The following is a 12,730-nucleotide window of genomic DNA, read 5'->3' on the forward strand; positions in this document are numbered from 1 at the left end:
ACATTCTATTAAGAATAAAAAAAGTTATAGCACAATGTAGAGCTTCAATTATAATAATAAATCCTTTATTTATATAGTAGCAACTAGAAAAAAGATGTTCCATGATATTCCTCTATTTTGGATTTATTCTAGGTTAGCAGTGACATAACAATTGTTACAATGACTGCATGTGTGATTTTAGTCTTAAATTGGCACTGCCACTTTAAAGAAAAACTTTAGGCATCCGCAGAAATGTTTTCAGGGGAGGGCATTATTTAAATGTCAATGAAGGGGAGGGCATAGTCAATATCTTCTTTTTTTTTTTTTTTACTGATTTATTTATTTATTTTTTATTCAAAATGCCCAAAATGCCCAACATACACTGTAATTTTGTACTACTATACAATTTTACATTTTTGGAGAAAAGAAAAACTAAAATCTTCTAATTAAACTTTACTTCTTCAATAAAGGGTAACTTCTGTGATAAGTTGTTTTTCACTGGACAACTCCTCTAAATGACCAACGTCAACATGATCACTGATGTGGGACATTAAAGGGTACCTTTCATCAAAAAAAACTTTTGTTATAATATAGATTAACGTAGAATAGGTAGGCCAGCTCACCGCAGGTAAGTCCCCTCCACCGCACGGCAGGTGTATGGCAGCACCAAAAGTCCAAATAGATAAGAGAAAATCCAGCGTGGATGATATGAAAAGCAGTCCAGTTTATTCAGTAAAAGTCCGGAGACACAAGGTGAACATAGAGTAACATGTCTCAGGCGTTGTTGCCCTTAGTCATACAACATAGAAAGTGAGGTTCTTCAGTTAAATACTGAAGGTAGCTCAGGAAAGATGAGACACACCTGTTCCGAGATACTTTAACCCTTAACATGTTTAAAAAGTCCAAAGAAATATATAAAGGACATAATCCAAATAGAAAAGAGAGAAGAACATAATCAATGTTATTGTTAAACAAATGAATCAATAAATATTAATGAAAATAATAAAATTTGTGTACAACAGCAAAGAACAAAAAATGAACAACAGAGGGCTGAATAATCAATAGAGAGGGGGAAGGGAGAGGGAAAGAGAAAAAGCAGTCGTGGAAAACACAGGAGCTATAGACAATAATACATATGAAGACAGATAATGTTAACAATAATGGAAACATTTAATTAATGACAGTAAAGTAAAGTATCCTGTCTTCTATTTAGTCCGCTAGGGGCCCGTGTTTCCAACAAAATAATCCAAAAGATCTCACATGCAAGAACTTTCTGTTGAATATCGCCACCTCTATGTGGAAGAGTAACTCTCTCAATGCCCTGCACTATTAAAAACTCAATGCTGTGTGGACACTGCTGAAGTATTATGGATGTTGGAAAAGGGGATGTCAGAGAGATGTTTGTGAATTCTCACCTTAAGTGGGGTAGTGGTACATCCAACATATTGCATCTTGCATTTGGTACAATAAATCAGGTATATTACGTGGGTAGTGTTACAATTCACATATTGTTTAATCTTGTATGTTTTACCTGTTGAGAAGGAAGAAAATGTATTACCTGGTTTGATGACCGAACAACAAGTGCAAACGAGGTGAACACACCTGTAGGTACCAACATGTCTCAGCCAAGTGTGTTCTTGCCTAATGGTACTAGAATAAAGGCTTGGTGATAACAATTGTCCAAATGTAGGTGCTCTTCTAGCTATACATTTGTAACCCCCCCCCCCCCAGTTAATGTATCGGTGAAAGCAGAATCTGTACTAATTACTGTCATGAATTTATGTATTATTTTGCAAATTTCACCGAACTGAGTGCTGTATTGCGTGGAAAACATCACTGGTCTCGGCGATACTGATATAGATTGACGACCTCGACGATTGGTGTCTATGAGGTCTTTTCTATGCTAATTGGATGCAATTTTAGATGCCCGCTCTAGCATCCAATTTGAATAGCCGGCAACTCAGGTCATCCATTTCACGTGAGAAGTCTGTCAGCTCAGAACAATTACGGCGTGCTCGAATGGCCTCACTTATGAGTACGTTTTTGATCACGTGGACTGGGTCACACAAGGTGGCATTTAGTGTTGAGTTAACCAATGTTTCCTTTCTATTGGTCGTTGATATAACTTTGTTTTTCAAAACATCATCCATAAGGTTGAAGTCAAGAAAAGACACTGTATCCTTGTGAAAGGATACAGTAAATTGTAGATTGTCAGTATTATTGTTTAAATAAGCTGCAACGTTTAGTGACCTCTCCTTGTCGGAATCCCACAGGACAAGCAAATCGGCTATATAACGTGCATAATAAACTATGTAGTTTCTAAATGGATGGTTGGAAGTGCAGAGTTTGTGTCCTGGCTTCAGTCTTAGATTTAGGACTCCAGCATGAGTCGGAAATCTATAAAAAAGGCTTGCGGCCAGGACTGGTAGGGAGACCCCTAGTGGTCATTTTTTCAAAGTGGAAAATTAAATAGAAAGAAGCATATTTTTTAATAACATGCTATTGGAAAGTTATTCTCCATACATTAATCTATAATATATCAAAAGTTTTTTTTGGATGAAAGGTACCCTTTAACAGTGAGTACCCCCTATCTGGCTATCACGTCCATTGTGTGTTTTGACAGCCGCTCCTGCAGAATTTCATAGAACACTTTATTAAATTAATAAAACTGTGGACTTAATTTACTTTTATTTTAATGAGGCTTTGTCTTCATTTTACACTGTGTGAACTTAGCCAAATCATTTAAAAATAAAGCAAGACTACAAAAATTTTTTTTAAGGTATCTATAGCTCTTAAATCTAAACTGCTTAAACTGCTTCCATGCTAAGACATTGAACACAAAATTTGGAAATCAGCGGAAATATATGGTATTTAAACTTAATATAGTAACTTATATCCATTAAATCAATATGAATTAAAGTGCCCCTATTATTTAGAAAAACACATGACATGGATCAAGAGTATGCTTCACTCCCCAGCTTCTCTGAATGGCCCCATAGATTTTGAATGGGGCTGTGGAATAGAGATCACTGCGAACCACACGGTAAGGTTCTCTGTGACACGTCAACAGTTGTTTTAAATGACAGGGACACTTTAAAAAATGTTGAGTTAACAAAAATATATGTAAATAATTGTTTCTACTGTATATAATGTCAATCCTTTCTACTATATATTACTGTGAACTGCTTGTTGTAGCCCAAAAATATATTGATACACATAAATAAATATTATTTCAAATATAATATGATGCATCTTTATTTCCAGACTGCTATTAGAAATGAACTTAACTGCAAAGTAGCTAAAAGGAAAAGATGAAAAATATAAACAGATGATGTATATACACACACACCCAAAAATATGTAACTTGGACACATCTTATGCCAGGAAACACTGAAGAAATCACCTTTGTTTGTGAATGACATTAAAATGTCATTATACAGAGCCTCCTTATACACTTGGAACAAGTTAGATAAATCTTTCCCCTTGGAGACAAGTTAAATATAAATAAAAAATTATCAAAGTTAAAATAATTTTTTGATTATTTTTGCCATTTTAGTTGCTAATAAGGAATCATGTCCTTCTTAAGAAATGGCACATTACACATTCAATGTAAACTGGAGTCAGGATTACAGGTCCAAACTGTATCAGGTAAGAAAGTACTTACTGTGGTAGTAGGTCCATCCTGCATTCTAAAAAGTACCTGTTACCAAATAAACTGTTCTCAACTACCTCAGGCTAAGTTCCCTAACTACTCCTAACACCCCTGCTGCCCTTAAAAACTATTTCAGGGCTTTAAAAAGCTTTGTATCATACCTTTATTCTTGCTTACATAGTGCAATTTCCCAGCAGGAGAAAGTAGGCATTTCCCAGTCGGCATGAAATCACTGAAGCCTGCTGGGGGGCAACTTTCGCCTTCACATTGTTGCAGTGCTGTGATGAATAGAAGAACTCAGGCTCTGTGCATGTTTGAGTCTGTGTTGCTATCAGTGAGGCTCTCCTTCAGCTGTCAGTCTGTATGCCTTTCTGTGAGACTCTGTGGAGCTTTCACTTTCTGTGCAGCTGACAATCAAGCTCAGTGCAGAGAAACACTTCCTGAGTTTGGTCTCCTGCCAGGCCAGGAGGAGACCAAATTCACTGCATAAATTTTGGCAGGGAACAGACAGAGCCACCTAGTGGACGTTTTTTTATATTACATTTTAAACATATTTATGTTGATAATTTTAAAAGCAAGTGAATGGGAAAGTGTCTAATTACACTAGGAACACTATATTAAAAGTTTTATTTGGTGACAGGTTCTCTTTAAGGAAGGCTTCAATCTGCAGTGTAGTCATGTGCTACATGAACTAGACTATGACCTAGAATTATGTGGGGAAGTTGTAATTCCTTATTCATTTGCTGGAAATAGTGGGGACAGTGATTAACATTTGCTTCTACACATAAAGTGGGAGATTTATCAAACCTTGTGCATAATCAACTGCCTATAGCAACGAATCAGATTCCAGCTTTCATTTTTCAGAGACCTTTTTTTTTAAATGAAAGCTGCAGTCTGACTGGTCGCTATTGACAACTGCATCACTCTTCCTTTGCACAAGGTTTCATAAATCTCCCCCAAAGATGCTCATACACCTTCATGAGCTATGACTCCCGATTGTCCATTACCCATGCACGCAAACAACTAATCCTGAAAAACATGTGCCGCAACAAGGCTACATCAAGAGAGAAATAAAAATGTTATGTGTCGCCACGTTACTATAACCCTTTTCATGTATAGTGGTGATAATAGTATAGGGAACAAAAGCTACTAACAGCATTTTAGGTCCATTAACCCCTTCCCGCAGAATGTCATATATAAACGCCGGGTTGTGCAGTGGGTTCGCGCATCCCGACGTTTATAAATGACATTCAGTTAACCCGGCGATGCGCAGCATCGCACGGGTTAACTGGCAGAAGTCCCGCTGTTTCCAGCAGGGGACAACTTCTGCTTCACCCCCCAGGACCATCCATTGATGGTCCTGGTCAGCGATCACTGTGATTGGTCCCTGTGGACCAATCACAGTGATCTGGGGTGAAAGTTTAGATCCCCCGCATTGCTCGCCCCTGGAAGTCGGGCAGAACGGGGGACGATGGCTGCAGGGGCTCGCGGGGACCTGTGGCATAGGGGGGGAACACGAGGGGACCGGCGGCCTTACCTGAAGCAGCATCGGGACCGAGGAGCAGCGGCAGGACCGGCCACGTCGACGAGCCGCGACGGGACCGGCAGGTAAGTATATGGTCCTCAGAGGCAGCAGTGAAGATCTTCACTGCTGCTTCTAGAAGTCTGAAAACTACAACTCCCAGCATGCCTAGACAGCCTTTGGCTATACCATTGTATAATGGTCTCCAATCTGTGCTCTTCCAGCTGTTGCAAAACTACAACTCCCAGCATGCACTGACTGTCCAGGCATGCTGGGAGTTTTAGTTCAGCAACATCTGGCCCTTCAGATGTTGCCGAACTACAACTCCCAGCATGCCCTTAAGCTGTCTGGGCATGCTGGGAGTTGTAGTTTTGCAACAACTGGAGACTCACTGGTTGGGAAACATTGTTTCTAACTCAGTGTTTCCTAACCTGTGTGCCTCCAGCTGTTGCAAAACTATAACTCCCAGCATGCACTAACAGACCATGCATGCTGGGAGTTGTAGTTTTGCAACATCTGGAGGGCCCCAGTTTGGAGACCATTGTATAATGGTCTCCAATCTGTGCTCTTCCAGCTGTTGCAAAACTACAACTCCCAGTATGCACTGACTGTCCAGGCATGCTGGGAGTTTTACTTCAGCAACATCTGGCCCTTCAGATGTTGCCGAACTACAACTCCCAGCATGCCCTTCAGCTGTCTGGGCATGCTGGCAGTTGTAGTTTTGCAACAACTGGAGACACACTGGTTGGGAAACATTGTCTGTTTCTAACTCAGTGTTTTCTAACCTGTGTGCCTCCAGCTGTTGCAAAACTATAACTCCCAGCATGCACTAACAGACCATGCATGCTGGGAGTTGTGGTTTTGCAACAGCTAGTGCACCCCCCCCTGTGAATGTACAGGGTACATTCACATGGGCGAGGCTTTTACAGTGGGTTTCTCGCTGCAAGTTTGAGATGCAGCAAATTTTGAGCTGGGAAACTCGCTGTAATCCCCCGCCCATGTGACTGTACCCTAAAAACAATACACTACACCAACACAAAATAAAATAAAAAGTTAAAATCACTACATATACACATACCCCTACACAGCCCCCCTCCCCCAATAAGAACGTCCGGTAAACCACTGTTTCCAAAGCAGAGCCTCCAGCTGTTGAAAAACAACAACTCCCAGTATTGCCGGACAGCCGTTGACTGTCCACGCATGCTGGGAGTTTTGCAACAGCTAGAGGCACCCTGTTTGGGAATCACTGGCGTAGAATACCCCTATGTCCACCCCTATGCAAATCCCTAATTTAGGCCTCAAATGCACATGGCGCTCTCACTTTGGAGCCCTGTCGTATTTCAAGGCAACAGTTTAGGGCCACATATGGGGTATCGCTGTACTCGGGAGAAATTGTGTTACAAGGTTTGGGGGGCTTTTTCTTCTTTAACCCTTCATGAAAAGGAAATGTTGGGGTCTACACCAGAATGTTAGTGTAAAAAAATTTTTTACACTAACATGCTGATGTTGCCCTATACTTTACATTTTCACAAGAGGTAAAAGGGAAAAAAGCCCCCCAAAATTTGTAACGCAATTTCTCCCGACTACGGAGATACCCCATATGTGGGCGCAAAGTGCTCTGGGGGCGTACAACAAGGCCCAGAAGATTGTTACAGCGGTTTTGACAAACGCAAAAAAAAAAAAAAAACACATGTGACCCCATTTCGGAAACGACACCCCTGATGGAATGTAATGAGGGGTGCAGTGAGAATTTACCCCCCACAGGTGTCTGACGGATCTTTGAAACAGTGGTCCGTGAAAATTAAAACTTGTACAGCCCACTGTTCCAAAGATCTGTCAGACACCAGTGGGGGGCAGATGCTCACTGTACCCCTTGTTACGTTCCTCAAGGGGTCTAGTTTCCAAAATGGTATGCCATGTGTTTTGTTTTTTTTGCTGTTCTGGCACCTTAGGGGCTTCCTAAATGCGACATGCCCCCCGAGCAAAATTTGCTCTCAAAAAGCCAAATATGACTCCTTCTCTTCTGAGCATTGTAGTTCTCCCATAGTGCACTTCAGGTCAACTTATGGGGTACCTCCATACTCAGAAGAGATGGGGTTACAAATTTTGGGGGGTATTTTCTGCTATTAACCCTTGCAAAAATGTGAAATTTGGGGGGAAACACATTTTAGTGGAAAAAAATTTTTTTTTTACATATGCAAAAGTCGTGAAACACCTGTGGGGTATTAAGGCTCACTTTATTCCTTATTACATTCCTCAAGGGGTCTAGTTTCCAAAATGGTATGCCGTGTGTTTTTTTTTTGCTGTTCTGGCACCATAGGGGCTTCCTAAATGCGACATGCCCCCCGAGCAAAATTTGCTCTCAAAAAGCCAAATATGACTCCTTCTCTTCTGAGCATTGTAGTTCGCCCATAGTGCACTTCAGGTCAACTTATGGGGTACCTCCATACTCACAAGAGAAGGGGTTACAAATATTGGGGGGTATTTCCTGCTATTAACCCTTGGAAAAATTTGAAATTTGGGGGGAAACACACATTTTAGTGAAAAAAAATAATTTTTTTTTACATATGCAAAAGTCGTGAAACACCTGTGGGGTATTAAGGCTCACTTTATTCCTTGTTATGTTCCTCAAGGGGTCTAGTTTCCAAAATGGTATGCCATGTGAGGGTTTTTTGCTGTTCTGGCACCATAGGGGCTTCCTAAATGCAACATGCCCCCCAAAAACCATTTCAGAAAAACGTACTCTCCAAAATCCCCTTGTCGCTCTTTCCCTTCTGAGCCCTCTACTGCGCCCGCCGAACACTTTACATAGACATATGAGGTATGTGCTTACTCAAGAGAAATTGGGCTACAAATATAAGTATACATTTTCTCCTTTTACCCCTTGTAAAAATTCTAAAACTGGGTCTACAAGAACATGCGAGTGTAAAAAATGAAGATTGTGAATTTTCTCCTTCACTTTGCTTCTATTCCTGTGAAACACCTAAAGGGTTAAAATGATGACTGAATGTCATTTTGAATACTTTGGGGGGTGCAGTTTTTATAATGGGGTCTTTTGTGGGGTATTTCTAATATGAAGACCCTTCAAATCCACTTCAAACCTGAACTGGTCCCTGAAAAATAGTGAGTTTGAAAATTTTGTGAAAAATTGGAAAATTACTGCTGAACTTTGAAGCCCTCTGGTGTCTTCCAAAAGTAAAAACTCGTCACTTTTATGATGCAAACATAAAGTAGACATATTATATATGTGAATAAAAATTTTTTTTATTTGTAATATACATTTTCCTTACAAGCAGAGAGCTTCAAAGTTAGAAAAATGCTAAATTTTCAAATTTTTCATAAAATTTTTGGATTTTTCACAAGGAAAGGATGCAAGTTATCACAAAAATTTGCCACCATGTTAAAGTAGAATATGTCACGAAAAAACAATCTTGGAATCAGAATGATAACTAAAAGCATTCCAGAGTTAGTAATGTTTAAAGTGACAGTGGTCAGATGTGCAAAAAACGCTCTGGTCCTTAAGGCCAAAATGGGCTTGGTCCTGAAGGGGTTAAAACCTATTTATGGTGAAAAAGCCCAGGTGTTTATTTTGTATAGGTACATGCACATTTTAACCCCTTAAGGACTGAGCCCTTTTTCACCTTGACGACTGAGCCCTTTTTCGCAATTCTGACCACCGTCATTTTAAGCTTTAATAACTCTAAGATGCTTTTACCGAATATTCTGATTCTGAGATAGTTTTTTCATGATATATTCTACTTTATTTTGGTGGTAAATTTTCGTCGTTACTTGCATCCTTTCTTTATGAAAAATCCCAAAATTTCATGAAAATTTTGTATTTTTCTAACTTTGAAGCTCTCTGCTTGTAAGAAAAATGGATATTCCAAATAAATTTTATATTGATTTACAAATACAACATGTGTACTTTATGTTGGCATCATAAAATGGACATATTTTTACTTTTTGAAAAAATTAGAGGGCTTCAAAGTAGAGCAGCAATTTTCAAAATGTTCATGAAAATTACAAAATCTGAAGTGACAGATGTTACAGAACTACAATTCCCAGCATGCCTGGGCAGTCTAGGCATGCTTAGAGTTGTAGTTTGGCTACATCTGGAGGACTACCGTTTGGGCACCACTGTAACAGTGGTCACCAAACTGTGACCCTCCAGATGTTGCAAAACTACAACTCCCAGCATGCCCAGACAGCTTTTGGCTGTCTGGGCATGCTGGGAGTTGCAGTTTGGCAACCACTGGGAAGGCTGCAGTAAAGATCGCTTTACTGCCACCTTGCTAATCCCCCCCTCCCCCCCACCGTTGCCTCCCTACCTGTGCCGTGATCTCCACTGGATGTCTCCGGTGATCAGAGGTCCCCACGCCATCTTCTTTTCAGGTCCTGGCCTCCATCTTCTCCCCCCGTTCTGCCCGACATGATTAAAGCAGGGGATAGGAGGAGATCGCAGCGCTGCAATCTCGCTCCTATCCCTCAGGATGGTCGGGGCTGTCGCTGACAGCTCCGATCATCCCTATTTTCCCGGGCGATCAGGTCACCAGAGACCCGATCAGCCCGGAATAGCAGAAAATCGCATGTCTGAATTGACATGCGATTTTCTGCAATCGCCGTCATTGGGGGGTCTCAGGACCCCCCTCGGCGATGTGCCGGGATGCCTGCTGAATGATTCCAGCAGGCATCCCGGTCCGGTCCCCAACCGGCTAGTGGAGGGCACCGGAATTCCCACGGGTGTATGCATACGCCCTACGTCCTTAAAGGGGTACTACCTTGGAAAACTTTTTTTTTTTTAAATCAACTGGTGCCAGAAAGTTAAACAGATTTGTAAATCACTTCTATTAAAAAATCTTAATCCTTCCAGTACTTTTTAGGGGCTGTATACTAAAGAGAAATCCAAAAAAGAAATGCATTTTCTGCGATATCCTGACCACAGTGCTCTCTGCTGACTTCTGCTGTCCATTTTAGGAACTGGAGAAAATCCCCATAGCAAACATATGCTTTTCTGGACAGTTCCTAAAATGGACAGCAGAGGTCAGCAGAGAGCACTGTGGTCAGGACATCACAGGAAATGCATCTTTATTTTTTGGATTTCTCTTTAGTATACAGCCCCTAAAAAGTAATGGAAGGATTAAGATTTTTTAATAGAAGTGATTTACAAATCTGTTTAACTTTCTGGCACCAGTTGATTTAAAAAAAAAAAAGTTTTCCACGGTAGTACCCCTTTAAGGACTCGGGATGCAGGGCGTATGCATACGCCCCACGTCCTGAACATGTTAAATGCTGCCATTTCTTGAGCTAAAAAAATAAAAATTTCTTTCACAGAAAAGAGATAATACAATCAACCAATGAGGATTATCCCACTGATAAATATTCATGACATTCATGACATGTCATAAATGTATGACCAGAGTCAGGTCTGACAGCTAGGACCTCAGAAATGTCAGAACTGGGTCTTGTGTCTCCCATTGCTGTCTTGAAGCCAGGTAAATGTAGGGGGAAAACATCAACAACTCTGCTGTGCATGACTGCATCATTCTCCATCATAAATGTAGAGTAGGAAAAGCAGCTGAGAAACAGGTTGATGTTGATATCACCTTACTTTGATATGAAGTGTTCTAAGTCTATGCATCACACGGTGTTGATCTCAAAGCTTCATAGCAAAAGTAAGTAAATGGATTTCTTGCGGCCATTGGGTTGCATTTGTGTCTTCTTAAGGATTGCATTGCAATCCCATTTACTTACATTTGCTGCAATGCAGCACAATCCACAGTGAGGCACTGTCACTTTTAAAATTGTGAGCCCTGTTTGGCCAAAATCAGTTCTTCATTTTTTTTTTCTTTTTCTAATCATTTCCACCTTGGCTGTCCACTGCAAATTTGCTTACTGCCCGCAAATGCACCCAATTGCTGCTTCAGTGGTGTATCATGTGACCTTTGTTGTCATCAACACCGACATGCTCTGGTGAGATCCTAAGACCTAACTGGAACAGAAATAGTTACTGAAGTCACAGGTCATGTAGAATGCTAATGAAGTGAAGAATGGGCATGTTATTGGTGCAGGAAGTAACTAAATGACTAGTTTGCCATGGACAGGAGGTTGGGGGGGAGATAGATGGAAACAAATGTAGACAAAGAGATGCAGGGGCATTATGATTTATACTGAAATGCTTGGGCATTTAAAGGGGTACTCCAGTGAAAATCTTTTTTCTTTTAAATCAACTGGTGGCAGAAAGTTAAACATATTTGTAAATTACTTCTATTAAAAAATCTTGATCCTTCTAGTACTTATTAGCTGCTGAATGCTACAGAGGAAATTCCTTTCTTTTTGGAACACTGATGACATCACGAGCGCAGTGCTCTCTGCTGACATCTCTGTCCATTTTAGCAACCATGCATAACAGATGCATGCTAAGGGGAGCATGGTGGCTCAGTGGTTAGCACTGCTGCCTTGCAATGCTGGGGACTTGGGTTCAAATCCCACTAAGGACAACAATAAATAAAGCGTTATTATTATTATAGAGAGCATTCCAAAAAGAAAAGAATTTCCTCTGTAGTATTCAGCAGCTAATAAGTACAGGAAGGATTAAGATTTTTTAATAGAAGTAATTTACAAATCTGTTTAACTTTCCGGAGCCAGTTGATTTAAAAGAAAAAAGGTTTTCACCGGAGTACCCCTTTAAGAAAATCATAGTTTAAAAAAGCCAGTGACCACAGCTGCCCTGAGTGACATCTCTACACTCAGAGGGAGAGACAGGTATCTGAAGGCTGTTGGGGTGGGGAACAGCCGCCAAGAACCACCCCAATGACTAGTTATGACTAGCATCTTTTTAATACTATTACTTCTCTGAATCACCCAAAGACTTCAGAGTAATTCATACTCTGCATATCCTGCTGCCTGTATCTGTTTCATACTGCCCATGGTTTGGGCAGCATTAAACATGTGACAGGTTCCCTTTAATATCACATACTGTTAGGAATGAAAAGTTTTTAAAACATTCATACATCCAAAACATTTGCATGGGGTGGAACCACATTAAAATCATGTAATAATTGTCCAGGTAACGCTTAAGGATACTAAGGGACTACACATTTCCTAAAGTAGGTGGCCTCTTAGATACAAAATGATCTACAGTTCAGTTTATTATTTGATATATACATATATATAAAAATATACATTTTATCCCTAGGGATTTATCTACTTATTATTGGGAACCATTGTTTTTTAGATGAATATTTGGATTCCCTAAAGAGCCATTTACTTTTCCTATAAGGAACATAATGTACTGCTTCATCCAAATATTTTTAGAGTAAACTTTTGCATGTAACTTATTCCTGATGGATACAAGTTCTTACTTGGAATTCTGATCTCTCAGGCAATTATGTCTGGCCCAGATTCCCTCTCCTTTAGGAATATCTAAAAATATTTCACATCTCATACATGCTATGTCTTCAAGATGAATCAGTCCTTGGATGCTTGTGTCTTGCAAACTCTCATTTTCTAGTACTCTCATTTTCTAACCTTTTCAGGGTAGTTTCACACAGGGTGTTTTTTTTTTTCTAGAAGAAAAT

General features: G+C 40.1%; 1 protein-coding gene across 2 annotated transcripts in view; it reads right to left on the reverse strand.

Annotated features, from left to right (window-relative positions):
* Positions 1 to 12,730, reverse strand: part of FGF18 (fibroblast growth factor 18) — a 418,112-nt gene that overhangs the window by 289,890 nt on the left and 115,492 nt on the right. Inside the window, exon 3 of one of the 2 annotated variants that reach the window (XM_056516554.1) lies at positions 1,395 to 1,510. The exons of the other annotated variant lie outside the window; for it this stretch is intronic. Within the exon in view, the coding sequence (XP_056372529.1) occupies positions 1,395 to 1,510 (116 nt within the window). The remainder of the gene's footprint in view (positions 1 to 1,394; positions 1,511 to 12,730) is intronic. 2 annotated transcript variants of the gene reach the window in all.

Source organism: Hyla sarda, chromosome 4 (assembly GCF_029499605.1).
Source record: "Hyla sarda isolate aHylSar1 chromosome 4, aHylSar1.hap1, whole genome shotgun sequence".
NCBI classification, from domain to species: Eukaryota; Metazoa; Chordata; class Amphibia; order Anura; family Hylidae; genus Hyla; species Hyla sarda.